The following is an 18,776-nucleotide window of genomic DNA, read 5'->3' as shown; positions in this document are numbered from 1 at the left end:
ATAATTACTAATTTCTTTTTTATAATTAATTTATTTAGGGAAGGTTTTCTCCCAGCTTGCCCAGCTGTCAGGGACAGTAAACCAGAGCCCACATTAGCCTCGTGGAAATATTGCCATAGTATTGCCATTAATAATAATAATTATTAATAATTAGTATTACATTATTAATAGTATACATTATTAATAATTATAATATTGTAATAGAAACAATGATATAATTATTATTTTTCACGATAAATGTAAGCAAAGGTTTGTTTGCTTTAGGGCTTTAACCCTGAACACTTTTCGGTATTGGAATAAGTATTTATGTTAGGAAATATAACAAAAAAGATGTTTTGGGATAATTTTTGGAGGAAAAGGGGAGGGGGAAGGCGGGAACATCGTGAGGGAGGCTGGAGAGGGAGCGCGGGGCCGGTGCGAGAGCGCCGTGAGGGCCCGGTGCCGTCCCCGCTTCTGTTCCCGATGCTGCTCCCGGGACCGCTCCCGCTTCTATTCCCGTTTCCGTTCCCGGTTCCATTCCCAGTTCCGTTCCCGGTTTCGTTCCCGGTTCTATTCCCGGTTCCGTTCCCGTTGCTCTTCCCGGCCCCTCCCGCGCTGCCGGCGCCGCCTCAATCTTGTCCCCCCCGCGCCACCGTCGGCGGGTGAGGGGTCAGGGCTGCGGCCCGGAAGCGGCGGCGGAGGCGGGGCCCGGTGCCGGGGCCTGTCCGTGTGTCCGGCCCGGGGCTGCCCTGCCCGGGGAGCGGCCTCTCCCCCCGCCGCCCGTCCGCCCGTGCCCGCAGCCCCGGCAGGGCAGGACCATGGTGCAGAGCCCGCCCGCACGGCAGCGCCGCCGCCTCTGAGCCCCGCCCGGCCCGGGGGCCTGAGCCCCGCCGCGGACGCCGGTAAGGAGCGGACGGGGGCGGCTCTGCGGCCCGGCCTGCCGGGGAATGGGGCCGAGGGATGGGGCCGGGGGAGGCCGCTCCGGGGCCGGGAGCAGCGGGGGGAGCACCGGGAGAGCCCCCGGGGAGCCTCGGGCCGCGCTACCCCCGGGCCCCGGGTCCCGGCTGTGTTCGGCTCTGCTGGGGGGGTTATGTCTCGGTTTATTTTTGTTATTTACGTATAATAATTATGTTGGGAAAGGTCGTCAGCTTGAAGTTTGCGTGGCGTCGTAACAGGGAAAAAAAAACCAACGGTGAAAAAGAATAATTTCTGTAGCACTAAAAATAGTTGTGCTTCAAAATAGCCTCTGAACAGTGGTTCCTGCGTGGGGCTTTTTTGTGTGGTTGTTTTGGGATGTTTTCCTCAATTTTCTGTACCTGTATTTCATCCTCTTTCACTTTTTTTGGGGGTTAACTTGACTTATGATCTCTTGATGGTTTTAATAATAAAATTCCTGGTGCATCATGCCTGGAACATGGCTGCTCCATTACGTCCAAATCACCCTGGGAGAAAAATCCATTCCAGCACAGCTGAGATTTTATTTGTCCCCATTTTCTCTTTGTTTGCTCTTTAAGGCTTTGTTTTTGGGGGAAATTTATTTCCAGGATTAGCTCTGGAGATGGAATTATCGGGGTGAATTTGCCTGGAGGGCAGATAAGGATTCAGTAATTAAGGTTTGCTCTCCCCATCCTCGCTGAACTTCCCCGAAGTTTGGCCGCTGCAACAACGTGGTGGAGAAAAAAAAAACCCTGGGCCTGGCTGTTGTGGTAAATGATTATTGCGTTTTTTTCCGAGGGCTGAGTTACAGGAAACGCTCCCGATGAATCCCTGTGCCCCTGGGCAGGACACAGCGGCTCGGGTTTCACGGCTTTCAGCTGCACCTGCCTGTGCCCGAACCATCCCGGTGGCTGCGCTCCAGCTCCCCTCAGCAGGTGTGCCCAGCTCTGAGATAACTTCTGTGGCAGCCCGAGCACAAATAATCCCCAATTGTGGCTGCAGATCGCTCCCTGAGCCCGGCCCACCGGGCAGGATTAAACCCCGGCTCGCTCTGTTACCTGCCCTGATTTGAGGAGTGGCTCTGCTGGAATGTGATTCTTCTTTTCCACTTGAAAGACAAGAGCTTGAAAGGTCACCTGAGAAAACAAAATAGTCCCTGTGCTCTGGGAGTGCCCAGCTGAGGGACAGACAGAGCTGGGTGTCCTTTGTGAGCTGGGGACAGAGCCTGGCACCCCAGACCCCTCCTGGAGCACTCCCTGAGCTGATCCCGCAGGTCTGGCAGCTGGGATAATCTGCTTTTTTATTAAACAACAGCACAGGCTTTGTAGAAATTAAGCTGTTTGATCAATCTAGCCCTAAACTATTAATGAAACTCGCTGGTGTCAGGATTGTGTTGCTTTTCCCAAACCTCCCCTTACCCAAAGCATGGCTGGGTGGGAATGAATTTTCTTCCTCAAACTGTCCTGCCCTGTGAATACAGCAGGTTCCCAGGGCTCAGACCTCCCAGGCTCTGTTTTGGATGAAAAGCTGTGTGCATGCTGGCATTTGGGGTCTGTTAGTCTGTGAAATGGAGAGTGAACTCACCCGCTGGGGCTGGGCAGGCTGAGGTGCTGTTTGCTCTGAGCAGCGGGGGTGAAGCTCACAGACATGAGAATATTCCACAGCTTTGATATCTCAGCTGTGTCCCAGCTCCCTCATTTCAGCTGGTTTTGCTGCTGTTTCTATTTCCATCAGTGGCCACTGGCTGTTTTGCTGCTTCTCTCCCTTCTTTCCACACCCAAACTCTGAATTTGCCATTCCCCAAAGCTGCCATTTCCTCAGCTTGTCAGTCATTTTTCTCCTTGTGATTCAAGCTGTGTATCTGTCTGCATCCCTGTCTCCTCACAGTTCTCATTACAGACTGAAGAGCCTTTTCCTGGCATTTCTCTGCACTTTCACTGCTGAATTGGGTCCCACATTCCTTAATGAGTAGCTTTAATGAAGTCAGCAATTAACCTTGAACTGGTCACTCAACCAGTTTGTCATTATTGAACAGTTGCTGAGAATTTTCACACTTCTTCATTAAAGCCATCCTGTATTTTTTGATTTCTCATGGATCTTTAAAGGTCCTATAAAATGGAATAATTTTATTTTTGCTTTGCTCTGCCAGATTCTCATGCTGGGCAGCAGTAACCAGAATAGCATTTTTAATACAAATTCAGAGTCCTCCATCTATTATTGTGTGTTTTATTGCAGTCTGGGTGATTTGGGTTGTGGTAACTCACACTGGAAGTCATGACTTGGACAAGCTGGAAGGTTTAAAAATGCCCATGAGCTCTTTTAGAGGAAAGTGGATTCATTCCCATGGCACAGGCTCTTGGCAGACAGGGATGCCTGCTTTGAGTTTGGCACCAAAATGTCTGATTTTTAACCAGAGGTTGAGTTCATTTTGATTTTACAGCTGGGTATGTTTTAAATTATGTTTTCCACTTCTAACAAAAGTCAGAATTCAGGGTTCATTGAACCAGGGGAAAAAAAGCTTCCTCACTCTGTTGCTGCTTCCTGACTTGTAACTTTCTTTGCCTTTTCTCATTCATCATTTTAAGAACCGAGAACATACAAAAAAGACTTGGAGCTTGTTTGGGTTTGTCTGTTTCTGCACGGATTTTTCTTCCCGTGGGAGATGGAAATCACCTTTGCTGTCCCCAGAGTATCAGCTGGCACAAAGTTCAGGTGCTTGTGGTGAATCCAGCAGACTTTGTGAACAACACCAGTCTGTTGGGAAGGGCTGTCACACACAGGTTGAGTAATGTTTGTTTTCCTTTTTATTTTTTACATCATTTTTTTCAAGTTTTCTGTCTTTACAGAGAGTTGAAGTCAGAAATTTGGGTGTTTTAAATTCAGTCTCAGTTTGATCTTTGGAATTTTCTGTCACTCACCAAATTACTTCCCTTCCTTGGCTTTGTTTCATGGGCAGACCTGAAGTGTTTGCTGTTGGTGCCCCTCTTGGGGACGCTGAAATGATGAATTAATCTTTGAAAAGTGTTTTGAGAGGTGAAAAGAAACATTTCATGCAAATATGAAGCATTTGCTCTGTCTGTTCATGCAAGTCCCCGGTTTTTGTTCATTTTCTGCATCCTGATCCTTTATCAGGATGCCAGGAGGGAGGAATGTCCTTGTCCACATTTCCAGGGCTGTTCTTCTCCTGCCCTGTGCAGTGCATGGCAGAGCCATTTCCCTGCCACTTTCAGCTTCCAGGCTCCAGGAAAATGGAAGTTGTTTGGAAAAATGGAGATTTTTTTTTCCTCAGTAAACATATTTGTGGATAAAATAGCTCAGCAAACTGATAAGAGACTGGAGGCAGTTCCCCTTATCTCCCTCTGGAGCAGATGTGGTTGTGCACAGCTGCTGATCCCGGGGTTATGTTGGGTTGGATTCAAGGACCCAAGGTGATGTTTCTGTCAGGTTTCCTCCTCCACACGCCCTGATTGCCTCCCTCCCTGTGTGCTGAGGAGAAAGAAACCTGCTGGCATTTCCTAGGAGTTGTTGCCTTTGGTTTGTTTTGTTCATGCTGGAGGAGGCTCAGCTGCACTGAGGTGCCCTGGGGGATTCCTCCAGGATCAGTCCCTCCCTCCTGCCTGCCCTGCTGCTGGGGGGGATTTCAGGCTCTGCAATTTCATCCCACTCCTAAAGGGATGATCTGGAGCTGCTGCAGGCCCTAACACCTCTGTTTCCCCAGATATCAGGGTGCTGAAGTTACTTTCCTTACACTTGAACCTCATCAGGTTGGCCCAAAGCCACCTCCCCAGTCCAGATCCTTCCCACACGGTTTGGTGTCCCTGCCATTGGTGTCACTGCCACTGGTGTCCCTGCCACTGGTGTCACTGCCAAGCTTGTCCCCATGTCCCTGTCACCCTCAAAGGTGCTGAACAGCACCAGCCCCATCAGCTCACACAGCTCTGATTTTCATTTCGCTGTATTTTCACTCTTAGACATGGATTTGAAGAGAAGAAATCCAAATGAAAGATGATTTTGGGACCTGCTGCTGTTGATTGTTGTTAAAGGTGTTTGAGGTGAACGCCACTGCTTTGTTTGCATTTATTTATGGCTGCTCTCCCATGCTCTGTTTGGTTTGGATTTGTAAATATTCCTTTGGCACACGACATCATTTTCATTCAAAGTGGTTAACCCTGAGCTGAGCCATTTCCTAACCCCTCCTGGTAGTGGGGCACCTTTGAAAATACAATTGATTTCTATTTTTGAGCTGCACATTTAATTTAAACACTGTTCTGTGCAATGAGATACTGAAAATTGAAACACTTGTGAGATCCTGGGATAGGCACTGCTGCCTCCTGCCCTTCTCCTTCACCCAATTTTCCTCCTTAGGATATCTCAGTGGTGATTTCACATTTAAACCCCTCCTCTAGAGTGATTACCTTGCCCTCACAACAAGAAGGGGAAATATCTGTGAGGAAATTCCATCATTTTAAGCTTTCTAGTGGCAGGGAGGTGGTTGACATTATTGACAAAAATGTCAAACCACTTTGATCTCTTTAAAATTCATGTTTGGTTTGGGTTTGTTTTTTTCACTTTGGTAAGTGCAATTTTGCTTTCAATACCTGCTTTAGTACAGCACATGGGGTTTTTATTGTTCTCAGGAATTCAGCTCCTTTGATATTAAGCCTCCAAATGGGAATTTAATATTTCAGCTGTGACTCATTGCATTGACTTTTTGGTCTTTGCAATAGACTTCAAGATTTTCCTTGTTTGCAATTTAGCCTTGAGAAACTCATCAGTCTATTTCAGCAGCTTCCTCTTCCACACTCTTTCATCCACAAATAAAGAGGAATTCACATTGTTGCTCCTTTGAGGTTGCTGTCAGGGGCTGTTTTGGAGGAAATCTCCCCAAATTATAGAATCTTTTCTCGCTCAATTCTGTGTTTCTCTGGCACTCTGACAGATTGAACTGCTGTATTTCCCCCCTTTAGCATTTTAATCTTTTTCCCTGCCCGGGTCTGTAGATGCTGATTTAAGAGCACAACATCTGCAGGCTTTCCTGGCGAGCTGCAGCAGCTGTAACTCCTGCTGAGCATCCCTCACTACCCAGCCATCACCTTGCAGCTGCTGGCCAATGTTCCAGCCTGGCAGTTTTCATTCTTGAGCTCCTTGTTTAGTCTGACTGGGGAGATTTTTATTGCACCAAGTATTAAAAGGCTTTGCTGGAGTGGAGAGAGGCAGCAGCAGTCATTAGAGCCACTCACTCAATTATTTATTTGGCTAAAAAGTGAAATCTGATCTTGCATGCCTGACCTGCCAGGAGGTAAAAGCATTGTTTTGTTTTGGTTTGCTTTTCTTTTTTTTAACTCTGTGAACAAGAAATAAAAGTTTAAATGATATTCTTGAAGTTATTCATTTACACAGAGGAGGAAGTTAGTTACTAGAGCTGGCAGAAGAGTTGTGATGCATTGTGATTCTAACAGAGAGGAGTTGAAGGAACCCTGAAAATCCACAGACACTTTGATGTAATGCACTGATCTGCATCACAAATTCCGTGACAATTAAAGTTGTTTAAGTACTTTGATTAAAAAATCAGTAATTCTTCAGGCAGCAGCATGGAAACATTCACCCTTCTGCTTTCCCCCATTGCTGTTTTCATGTCAGCTCCAGTATTGAAATCCACAGTTGTTCCCTTTTCCCTCCCAAATGCTCCAAAGGCACATTACTCCTTGGAAATTGCAGCTTATGGCATTTTCTAATTGCTTTCAAAGCCAGTGAGTTATGGCAGCATATTAAACAACTGGCACTTAAAAGCTGGTGATCTCTTACATAAAAATATTAGCCTGAATATTTCCCTGTGTAGGATTTTCTGCACATCCCTTTTTTTTTTTTTTTTTTTTTTTATGGCTGCTTTTAGATCCTGTGGCAAACAAATTCTAATGGAGCTGATGGAAACCCCTTTAAAAAAGGAATCCCAGCCCTGGATGTGCTGTGGGTGACACCGAGCCCTGATTAAAATCTGCAATAAACTCTGCATCTGTGTTATTCCCTAAAGGAAATTCAGGAGGGGACGCTGCCTACAACTCTGCTTTTGGGTTAGGTTTTGATCTCCTTCCATCTGCCCACGTGTCTCCCACGTTTCCAGAAGGAGTATTTGGGATTTTGCCCCTGGATGGAGCATTTGGGGTTTTTAACTGTGGCTCTTTGAAGGAATTTGCTGCCAGGGACAAGACAGGCAGAAGGTGCAGGAGGGCGGAACGCTCCCAGCATGATCCCTGCCAGCCCCAGCTCTCCCTTCCCTGTCCCTGCTGCCTCCTGCCACCTGCCCTGGCTGTGCCACAGCTGCTCTGGGACCAAGTTCTGGTAAGGTGGACATTTCTCATCACCTTTTCTTCCCCTCTCATCCCCCTCCTTTCCCTGCTTTTCACCCTGCCTTTGTAGAGGCGTTCGCAGCCCCCACTTCTCACTGAGAAAATCTTCCTGGGCTTTGCAGGGTGGATGGAAAGGGGTTGCTGGTGCAAAATAATAGAGCCAGGGTGAGATCTTGAGCTCTGGAGAGCTCTGTCTCAGCTGGTGTCAGCCAGGACAGCGAGTGGGGAGTCAGCAGGCACAGCCCAGGGTTGTGTTGTTGACACTGCACCTCTGTCTCTTCTCCCTGAGCTGGATTTTCCCCTCTCTGGGACACTTCTGCAGGTTCTGTCAATATTTCTTCTGCTAACAGGAACTGCTGAAGCATTCCTGCCAGTAAAATCCTGAGTGTACACAAGGAAGTTGGGATCATTGTACTCTGCGGGCTCTGAAAAGGGCTTTGTCTTCAGGCTTGTTCTTTACCCTTCTTTTGTTTTCTCTTAAATCAAAAGATCACAGAACAGATCCCTCCCTGCCTTGCCCTGTGCCTCTCTCCTCCTCTGAGCTGCCACTTTCCAGCCCTGCTCCACCTGCATTGGAAATAGGAGTCAGTGGGAATCACCCCAAAGTGCAGGAGCAGCCCCTGCCTTAATTCAGTGTTATCAGATCTCCATGGATGTTCCAATTTAACCCTTGCAGCACAGAATTCTTTCTGCCTTTCCCTCAGAATTTTGGAGATCAGCAGCACGTTGCTAGGAGCAGCTCCTGCCTTGGTGCTTTAGTTGGGGTTAAAAGCCTTTTCAGCCATGGTTTTAGGTAGGACAAAGATAAAGGTGGGCTTGGAGTTCCTCCCTGCAGAGCTTCTGAAGGAGATGTCACAAGGCTGCCCTTTAACTCCTGGCTGTTTGCTTTTCCCTGGCCACGAGATGGGGAAGCTGATCCAGGAATTTAGATCTTTCTGCTCTGCAGATAAAATTTCAGGAGGGGAATCAGACAAAATGTTAGATTTGGGGCAAAAAATAATGACTTGGGACATTTTGTCAGGATGTAAGGTCCTGGTTATGCTTACAGACAGAACAAAAAGTTCAAGATCCTGCAAGAATTAAATAAAGACCAGGAATCTTCCAGCCTCCACCTTAATGCAGTTTTTTGGGTGGTTTTGCCCATAGGATTCTTGATGCAAAAGCCTTAAATAATGTAGGGCTGCTTCTCAGGTCCTGCTTTGAAAACAGAGGCATTTGGGGTGGGGTAAGGAGGGATCCTTAAGGCTTCAGCCTTGGTTTTCAAAGGTTGTGCAATGTTTGATTTGTACCTCTGTGCATTCAGACATTACTGACATTAAAATGTAGCAGTGGTACCTGCCTGGGGAAAGGCAAGAACTGGCTTTATTACTTACCAGTGATGCTGGGCTGTGCTGGAAGCCCTCATTCTTTAAAAGCTGTTCCCAGCTGGCACCTTGTGGCCCTGGGAAGGTGATGTGGAGCCTGTTCTGATCACTGCTGTATTTCAGGCCCACGCTCTGTGCTCAGTGAAGGGCACAGCCATGGAATTTAATCTCAATTCTGTGTACAATCCCATTTCTCTCCTTCTGTCTGATCCACCACCCCCCAGCTGTACCACACAGTGCAGTGACTCTGTTGGAACGTTCTTTCCCCTCAGGTGAACAATCAGAATAATGTTCTACATAAACCTCTTGGAGAACCTGAAGGTTTACATCAGCAGCCGCCCTCCGCTCGTGGTCTTTATGATCAGCGTGAGCGCCATGGCCATCGCCTTCCTGACTCTGGGCTACTTCTTCAAGATCAAGGAGATCAAATCCCCAGAAATGACAGAGGTATGTGCAGAAATGATGCTCATTTAGAAAACACGCCCAAAGTTGGGTTTTTTCCCCTCCCAGAGAGCACAGAGTTGTGTGGGGATTGTCTCCATGTTATTTGCAGAAGGGCTGTTGGGGTGGGGGTTTGTTAGTTGTTTTATATCAAGGATGAGGCCAAGTCATCTGTCATGGGTCTTTCCTGCTGTGGCTAGGAACCTTTCAGTTTGTTATTTAGGTATTATTCAGTTTGTTTATTTAGCTTGGTTTGAGGAATTTCTTCCCTCAGTGCTGTCCTGTAAGGAGGGGAACCTGGGCAGAAGCTGCTCACCCTGGAGCGTGGTGAGGGGCTGGGAACACAAACCCTGTGAGGAGCCACTGAGGGAGCTGGGGGTGCTCAGCCTGGAGAAAAGGAGACTCAGGGGTGACCTTGTCACTCTACAGCTCCCTGAAAGGTGCCTGTGCTCAGCTGGGGTTGGGCTCTTTCTCCAGGCAGCACTGACAGAACCAGAGCACACAGCCTCAAGCTGCGCCAGGGGAAATGCAGGTTGGATATTAGGAAAAAGTTTCTCACCGAAAGAGTGATAAAGTTCTGAAATGGCTGCCCAGGGAGGTGGTGGAGTCCCCATCCCTGGGGGTGTTTAACAAAGCCTGGATGTGGCACTGGGTGCCAGGGTTTAGCTGAGGGCTTGGGGCTGGGTTGGACTCGATGATCTTGAAGGTCTCATCCAACCTGGTGATTCTGTGAACTCTGTGAACAGACTGAGTTTCCTTTCCAGCTCAGGGGAGGGAGCTGGGACTGAACCCATCTGACTCCTGCAAACAACTTTGCTGTTGTTGAGCCAGCCCTGCTGGTGTTTGTGCTGCTCTCTGAGCCGTGTGATTTTTGTTCAATGGCCTGGAACCGAGCGAGGCGGGAGCTCCCTCACGGGCCTAAAATCTCCCCTTTTGTTTTAAGGACTGGAATACTTTCCTGCTGAGGTTTAATGATTTGGACTTCTGTATATCTGAGAATGAAACCTTGAAGCACCTCCTGAACGACACCACAACTCCAGAGAGCACCGTGACCAGCGGGCAGGCCAGGTCTTCCACGCAGTCCCCACAGACCCTCGAGGACTCTGGTCCCATCAACATCTCTGTCACCATCACGCTGACCCTGGACCCTCTGAGGCCTTTTGGGGGATACTCTCGCAATGTCACACACCTCAGCTCCACCATTTTTGGGCACCAGATTGGACTTTCAGGTAGGCAAGGCTGGACCTTCAACAATTCAGGTTGCAGTTGGCTTTTAGAGGGTTTTTTCCTAACCTTTCACTGAGGGATTGGCTTCAAACTGAAATTGAGGAGGTTTAGATTAAATATTAGGAAGAAATTCTTTATTTTGAGGGTGATGAGTGCTCAGAAGCTGTGGCTGCCCCATCCCTGGAAGTGTCCAAGGCCAGGTTGGACAGGGCCTGGAGACATCTGGGCTGGTGGAAAGTGTCCCTGCCCATGGTAGGGGGTGAAACAAGAGAGTCTTTAGGGTCCCCTCCAACCCAAACCATTCTGTTATTCCAAATAATGATATTATTTCATTATTTCCAAATAATAATATAATTATTTTATTTAAAATAATGATATTGTTTTTAATGGATATTATTTATTTGATTATATAGTGATTATTTTAATCACTATATAATCAAATAAAAATTTACCAGCTTACTATGGGTGAGATAACTCTTATACACAGAACACAGATGTGTTCCCAGATTTATTGTGAGTTTATTCCTGTATGGAGTTCTTGTTTGTTAGAGGAACTTTTCCCTGCATTCAGAATGGAAAAGAACCTGCAGGTGTGCCAAGATCAGGCTTGGCAGTTTGAAATGATTAAACCTAATGACAATGGAAGGTCATTTTTAAGCCAGCAAAATTCCAAACAGTGACTCTCTTCAGTTTTGTCTTGATCCATCAAGTCCTCAACTGACATTTCAAATGTGGTATAGATGCAGTAGAGAGTATTATGTGGCCTAAAAAATTCTAGTTTGTCTAAAATGCATAAGTGAATCAGCTTTAATATCACAAACAGAACCAGATAAGATGATTATGGCTTCTGTGGTGTGCAGAGACCAATCTGCTCTCTGGCTGCCTGCCAGGAAGTTTTGACAGGAGTTCATAGAGAATTAATAGAAATTGATAATAGAACCTGACTGTATTTTAGCTTTCAGCCAGAATTGCATTTTATGATAATGTTGAAGGTCTTGAACCTGTGGAGAGACATTGCCACGAGCTGCAAATGTGCATTACTGGGGTTTCTGTTGTTATTTTGTTGCTGCTTTGAGAGCTACCAAATGCAAGTTCCATTTGCAGCAGCCTGGATTTGTTTTCAGTCTGAATTTCTCCACGTGGGGTTATCATACAGGACTTAATGTGCAGCTCAGTATCTGCTGACACCTTTTTCTCTACACCAAATATCTCCAGTTTGAAAAGTGAGCATCAGAAAAAACAGATGTGGAGCAAAGTTCTTAGGAGGAGAAAGGCTTTTCTGATGAAGGTCTGTGAACATGCATGAATTCACTTAGAGTTTTGAATTTCTGAAAGCAGCCTGATGAGGCTGGGAGAGGTGGGAGAGATTAGAAAGAGCAGCAGCTGGGGGATTTTCTGCTTTGTTCTGGGTTTAACTTTTCTCTTTGCTCTCTTTGTTGCCTGCAAAGATCCGGGCTGACTCCAGAGCGATGCTTCCTCCCTTAATCATCTGTGTGTTCTCCTTCTCCCAGTGATTGTTGCTCAGATACTTCTGTGAACCAAATCCCAGCTTCCCTTGTCTCTTTCTCCCAGGCAGAGAATCCCACGAGGAGATAAACATCACCTTCACCCTGCCAGCTGCCTGGAACTCTGATGAGTGTGTCCTGCACGGCCACTGCGAGCAGGTGGTGTTCAGCACCTGCATGACTGTGACAGCAGCCAGCAACGTGTTCCCAGTCACAGTGTGAGTGCAGCTCTCCCCAGGGGCTGCTTCCTGCCTCACTCATTCCCCTGAGCTGTTAGATCCTCCTGAAAATTCCTGTTGGTCATGGAAATTACATCCTTGCACTCCTTCCCCCGTGGTAAAACGTTTGTCACGAAACCTCTGCTGTCTTTGTGTGATTTTTTGGCCCATGCCTCCCTTTTAAATTTCACTGGGAGCAACAGAATCTGTGGAAATTCAAGGGATTTACCCCATAATTGATTTCAGAGATGAGATTTGACACTGAGGTTCTCACCCTCTTCCCTGCTGAGAGACCAGCACAAGGCAGAGGCTGCTTTGCCTTCCCCAAAATATCTTCCCTTTGTCTTCTCTGGATTCCCTGACACTGTTCCATCCAACCTGGAGAGGCCAAGGCTGTGGGCAGCCTTAGGAAAACCAGTGTTTTTCCAGTTAAGCTGTGGGATATTTGCTTAGTGCAACAGCATGCAGTTAAATTCTGATTTCAGCATAGCAATCATGTGGCTTTTGGGGGTTTTTAACTTAAACTTTGGGGTTTTGTTGCTGCTTTGGAAGACCCAAACTAAAACCATGTTTTGAGAAGCAAAGTTGTCCTGGTTGAACATGGAAAATACATTTCAGGGTGCTGATTATTTCTGTTTTCTTGCAGTCAGCCACCACATTGTGTTCCTGAAACCTACAGCAATGCCACTCTGTGGTACAAGATCTTCACCACAGCCAGGGACTCGAACACAAAATATGCCCAGGATTACAACCCCTTCTGGTGTTACAAGGGAGCAATTGGCAAAGTCTACCATGCTTTAAACCCCAAACTGACTGTCATAGTTCCAGATGTAAGTGCTGGGCTGTTCCTCTGGTGTTTTCACTAAATGCTTAGCTCTGGTTTAATTTGGTATGGTTCCTAAAATTGTCATTTTTGCTGCTGGTTTATCGTATGTTTTATTGGATATGGTTCCTAAAATTGTCATTTTTGCTGCTGGTTTATCGTGTGGTTTCATTGGATACGGTTCCTAAAATCGTCATTTTTGCTGCTGGTTTACTGTGGGGTGTGAGGGCTGAGAATGCTCCACCCTCATGGGTTTGATGATCTTCATCCACGTGCCTCACAGCTCTTAAAAACCACCATTTATAACTTGAAATCATTTCACAAAAGCCTCTGCCAATACGTGGAAAATATCCTTAACACAGATCTTTATCACAAAAACGTTTTGTGCCACCATTAGGAATCACTCCCATTGCTGTGTAAAAGGGAGAAAGTTTAATGAAAGGGAGAAAGATTAATGTAAAAGGGAGAAAGATTAATGAAGTAATTTCTGGGTTGATTTGTTCATTATTGCTTTGATGTCCAATGCTAAGTCAGTAAATGGTTTTAATTTGCTTTTCTGTGTGCAGGATGATCGCTCTCTAATAAACCTGCACCTCATGCACACCAGTTACTTCCTCTTTGTGATGGTGATCACAATGTTCTGCTATGCAGTCATTAAAGGCAGACCAAGCAAACTGAGGCAAAGCAACACAGAATTCTGCTCTGAAAAGGTGAGTGAGTGCTGACAAAACCCTGCCTCTGATAAGGAAACAGAGAAAAGCTCCTGTTGGGCAGAGGACAGACTGGTTTTTCTTGTCTCTGGAGATGGGGATTTAATTGCCTTTCATTGTGGACAGTGCAGGTTGGGGTTATAAAATCCACACAAGCGCTTTGGAGATCCTCAAAATGAGATTTCTGTCCTGCAGAAATGGATTATTGCAGCTCAGGAAGTGCTGGGCTGTGACTCTTCTGCCATAATTGTGGTGTTGCTTGAACTGTTTTGTGTGAAGCAATGAATAGGTGGCATTAAATCTTCATTTATTCCTTATCTTTTACCACAACAGACTGAAAACCTTGAGTAAAACATGATACAAAATTCTAAGGGTTGTTCATCAGAATTAAGTTAAAATCAAAGCTGTTGAAAGAGTCGTTGGTTGTTAATTAGAATTAAGTTAAAAACAGTAACAAAGCTGTTGAAAGAATCATTGTTCAATATTACCTTGGGGACCTGCAGTTTGCCTGAAGGATTAAATATGAATATTTTTAATTGAGAAGTAGGAAGCCAGAGTTGACACGTTTTGGTCTCAATGCTATTTTGTAGTTTGAGCTGGTTTGGGGTGTTTTTTGTGGGTTTTTTTTTTGGTTTTGAGTGGTTTGGGACTTTTATTGTATTGATTTTTGCAAAGTACAAAACGCCTTCAGACTCCCTTTGATTTCCTTTCCAAGTCAGACTTTCCAAGCTTTCTTTGAAAAGTCAAGGACAGCTCTGCCAGCTCACAGAGATAAATCGTATCACTGTTACAGGATTAAGAATTTGCCTTTAATTAAATATTTTCTCTTCCTTTATTTTTCTTCCAGGTTGCTTTGTCAGAAGCATAAAGAAAAACCCCTCCTCCTCCTCCTGAGAACGACCGAAACCATTGCCTGCTGAACCCAGCCTGGGTCTTAACACTCTGTGAATCCATTACCTTGCAATGTTGGTTTATTCCAACCAAAGACATTTCAAAGTGCCTGTAATTGATTTGTACATATTTATAAAAGCAGAATATCCAGAGTAATTCTGAGCAGATGTGCTTGTCCCCTGGCCCTGCCCTGGGACAGCCCCATGTTGGTGTAGATAACTCCAGTGAAAAGGCTCCACAGAGGCAGAGATTTTTGTCCAGCTGCACCTGGGCAGGTGAAGATGCCTTTGCAAGTGTCTCAAACCAACCAAGAGATGTTTGGTTTTTTGCCCAATCTGTACAGTGTGTTTGAACCAAGTATGCACCTTTGATATAATCCTGCATTTCCAAAGCCACCAATCTACAACATGAATTCAATGTGTGTTTGTGTGGCCTAATACTTTATTCCATTTGCTCCTTGCTTGCAAGAAAAGATATCAACATTTTAGATTTTTTTTTTTCTCTTTTGGAAGAAAAAAAAATACATATTCACATTTTAATAGTGCTGTATTTAGGACAAACTTGTGCTTTTATTCATAGTAAAAAAATTAAGAAGTGAAGTCCCATTTTAAACTGTTACTTACTGAAAAGAACTGTTTGATTTTTTTTTTTGTTGGTTTGGTTTGTTTTTTTGGTTTGTTTTTTTGGTATTTCATTTGGCTTGCTGAATGCCAGAGAACCAGTCAGCACAGAGACTATCTGGAAAACTTTTCCACTTGGCCTCCCATCCCCAGCCCTCCAGCCAGGATTGTGTGTCTCTGCTGCAGAGCAGCTGTCTGTAAGCTTTTTTTTTTTTTTTTCCCTTTTCTTTCCTTTCTTTCTAGAAAAAGTGAAACTTAATAAAAAGATGTATTGTGTTAGCAGCCTGCTGGGGCTCTGCACAGCCCTGGGCAAGTGCAAAGAGTGAAAGGAAAAGAGATCCCCAGAGTTTGTTCCAGAGCTTCACTCTGGGACTGTGCCTGCAGCTCTGAGGGGCAGCTGCCACTGGCACTGCTGAGCTCTGGCCCAATAAATTCATTAATTTGCCATTTTCTGCTGTCCACTCAGGGGAAATGGCCACAAAAGTGGGGCTCTTGTGAGGAAGGTCCAAGAAACCACCCAGTGAAACCCCTTCTGTTCTCTGTGTCCATTCTTCAGTCAGAGATTTGATTCTGTGCATTTCTCCCTTCTCCATTCTGCCTTTTGCTGGTTTTTCTTCCTGAATTCCTTGAGCAGCCTCCTGGATTTCAGGGGTCAGACACTTCCACCCCTGCTTTTAAATCTCACTGGTTGCCTTAATTGACTTTTTACTTTTCTCCCAGCTTTCATTCATTCCTCCATTCCTTCCCACAGGCTTTTTTTCCTCCTCCTTTTGCTCCAAACTCCACAGAAGAAAAAAGCCAAGTGAGAATCTCATAGTCTCAGTGATGCTGGCAGAAAATTCCCAGTTTATTCCCTCCAGACACCACTCCTGGTCTGTGTGTGTTGGGACTTCAGTAAGTTCACGAGTGTTAAGGGTGTTTGAGCAGTCACAGTTTTGTTTCCTCCCACAGTTTCAGTTCCCTAAATTGGGATTACCTGACATGTTTTCCTCCAGGGAATGTTAAGGCAAAGCTTTAGAGATGGCCTGGTTTGAAGTTTAGGGATAAAATGAAGCTCCCAGTTTTCTCCTGATGCTGCTGTGGGCTGCTGCTGCTTCCCTGGGATGAGGCAGGGGAGTGAGACAGGCCAAGAGCTTCTCCTGAGCTGTTCCTAAATCCCACAAATCAATCCTCACTCCAGGAGCTGCCTCTGAGGGTGGCTGGGTCTGGGCCCCAAAGGCAGGAATAGGAGATGGATTGGGAGAGAGGAATCCTGGAAATACCCAAAACCCACCCAAAATCCTCTGATTTCTCCAGGAAAGCAAAGCAAATCCTTTCTCCTTCAACAAATTCCAGCTCCAAACATCCCAGCTGGAATTTGGGCTGTCAAGGGAACTGTTTGGGAATGAAAGGAACCTCCTTGGCCACTTCTCCCCCACTTTCTGCACCCCCAGGAATATTAAAGATTGTCACCCACAGATGCAAAAGGGAAAACGTTGGAGAGTTGGATTTTTGGCCTTAGTTCATCCTTTTGCCCCCTGTATTGCAGCAGGAGGTGCAGGGTGTCCCAGCAGGCCAAGTGCTGGAATGCTGAGGAATATTGGATTGTTCCCAGGCGATGTACAAAGTTAAATGCAGCCAAACAGAAGAGTTAAAACTTAATATTAAAAGTTCAGATCATATTGATCTTTCCTTTTTTTGTTTTCTTTTTTCTTTTTAACTATGACTTGAATCAGTTTTGATTCTATTTGTACGTGTTTTCTTGTTCTTAGAAAGCTGCCATTTTCTTTTTTTTTTTTTTTTTGCATTTTCTTTGGCATTACATAGAAAATCTGAGCCTTGGTTTCAACCCTCTGCAGGTGATTGTAGGGTTCGAGATGGCTATGTTTTGTTTTTTGTTCTGTTTTGTTCTTACATTTCACTTGTCTTGTTGCATGATGGTTAATAGCTGATTTGGAAATGACATTTCTCTCCTAGATTAATTTTTGTGTTTGTAAGATGTGCATATTGCTTTGCAGAATAAAAAACTATGAAGTTTACCCTTGCTGTCTTTATTTCCACAGCCTGGTAGCTGCAGAGCTTTCATAAATCAACCAAAATTACGTGGAGCACAGGAGGAAATCAGGGAAAAATCTGCAGCAAAATGAAATTGAATTTGGGTTGTAAATTCTCTTTTTCCCCCCAGCACTCATCAAAACCTTGCTGGTGATGAATTGCCTGGCAGGGAGAAAATCAATCTGAAGGCAGCAGCCCCTGTTTCTCTTTAACTCCTGGGACTTGTTTGTCTGCTGTCACCAAAATTTGGATTCCTGAGCCTTCCCTGTCCTGGGAGATCCTCAGGAGCTGCACGCACACAAAGGATCCATTGTGGGTCCTTCCTCTCAGCTTTTGCCAAATTCTTGGGTGCAGTCTGAGGCCTGACCTTGAGGTGTGTGTGAGCCCTGGCTGGGAGCAGCTCAGAGAGCAAAGGAAGGGTTTGGATCTCCCTGCAGCCCATGGCTGAGCTGTCCCTGTCCCTCAGAGCCCTGCAGGGGCTCTGCACAGCCCCTGTCCCCTGCTCTGCCTTTTCCTGGCATGCTGGGACACCTTGGGTTGTGTTTCTCCTTTTTAAAGGGTTTTTACAGCTCTGCTGTGACTTTTACTGACAGCTAAAAACTGGATCACCCCAGCTGCTCCAGCTCTGCCCTGCTCTGCAAAGGCTTCCTGGCACAACCAATATTCCCTTTTATTTACTTCCTGAAGATGTTTCTTTACAGAACTGTTGGGATCTAAGCATAGATTTCCCTGGGCTGCCTTATTTTTAGCTCCTTGTAACAGGATTTGTGCACGTCCATGGAATAAATAGCAATAAGATTCAACCTGTAGTGACAGAAAGAGTAAGGCAAGGCAGAGAGCAGCTTTTTAAAATGTTTCTGAATAAAACAATGTCACGTTTCTGTGTCATTTGTCTTTTGAAAGGATCCCTGCTGGTAATATTCCAGCAAAATGGGGTTTTATAGTGAGGAGGGTGGTAAAATATTCCCTGTGGTCATGGGATAATCACACCAGGGAGTTGTTTTGTCAGTGGGGAAAGGATGAGAGCCCAGGAGCAGCTCAGGTGAGGTGAGGGGCTGAAAAACTTGGATTCTGTATGAACAAAATTGTCACCTAGAAGGCACAAATGGCTAAAAAAGGGGATTTGGGGGGGTAGGGGCTTGCTGTGGGGCTCAGAGCAACGGATGTGCCCCTAAATTTGAGCCTCGCCCTCCTGAGAGCCTGGTTGTGTTCCCTAAAGCTCAGGAAATGGGGGAAAACAGCTTAAAAAATGCACATTTCCAAAAGGAAACCCTCAGTGAGATCCCAGGCAATGCAGGTGACCTGAAAGTGCCTGGAAATGAGGAGAAACCAAACGTGGATCTGGGTCAGGGGGAGAAGCCTGGAATTCCTGCAGGGAAAGGGTTTGTAGGATGAGGTAAACTGAGGCAAAATGAGGAATGTCAGTGGGGAAGGGGGAGCTGTGTCCTGAGGGGACCTGGGGGGCTGGAGAGGGATCCCAGAGGATGGAGGGGAAAATCCAGAGGGGCTGGAGGGGGATCCCTGAGCAGGAATCCCTGCAGAGGGAGAGGCTGAGGGGGATTTCTGAACAGGGATCCCTGAGGACAGAGAGTCTGGAGGGGAATTCCTGTGGATGGAGGGTCTGAAAGGGGGTCCCTGCAGACGGGGGGGCTGCATGGAGATCCTGAAGTGAGGATCCCTG

General features: G+C 45.9%; 1 protein-coding gene across 1 annotated transcript; it reads left to right on the top strand.

The window, feature by feature from the left end:
- Positions 1-448: 448 nt before the first annotated feature.
- Positions 449-17,079, top strand: TMEM248 (transmembrane protein 248). Its single transcript, XM_071447807.1, has 7 exons — positions 449-881; positions 8,899-9,073; positions 10,011-10,296; positions 11,867-12,017; positions 12,664-12,847; positions 13,407-13,550; positions 14,398-17,079. Exons 2-7 carry the CDS (start codon positions 8,915-8,917, stop codon positions 14,416-14,418), a joined length of 945 nt encoding a protein of 314 aa, XP_071303908.1. The 5' UTR covers positions 449-881; positions 8,899-8,914; the 3' UTR covers positions 14,419-17,079.
- The last annotated feature ends 1,697 nt before the right edge of the window (positions 17,080-18,776 follow it).

This window comes from Agelaius tricolor, unplaced genomic scaffold (assembly GCF_023055355.1).
Source record: "Agelaius tricolor isolate 1412-34295 unplaced genomic scaffold, bAgeTri1.0.p SCAF_25, whole genome shotgun sequence".
NCBI lineage: Eukaryota > Metazoa > Chordata > Aves > Passeriformes > Icteridae > Agelaius > Agelaius tricolor.
This window is presented reverse-complemented; position numbering and strand designations above follow the sequence as displayed.

Excerpts from the sequence above, each read along its gene's own strand:
- TMEM248 (XM_071447807.1), top strand. The coding sequence starts at position 8,915 with ATGTTCTACATAAACCTCTTGGAGAACCTGAAGGTTTACATCAGCAGC. Across the intron at positions 12,018-12,663 it reads AACGTGTTCCCAGTCACAGT|TCAGCCACCACATTGTGTTC; the intron begins GTGAGTGCAGCT and ends GTTTTCTTGCAG. Across the intron at positions 12,848-13,406 it reads TGACTGTCATAGTTCCAGAT|GATGATCGCTCTCTAATAAA; the intron begins GTAAGTGCTGGG and ends TTCTGTGTGCAG.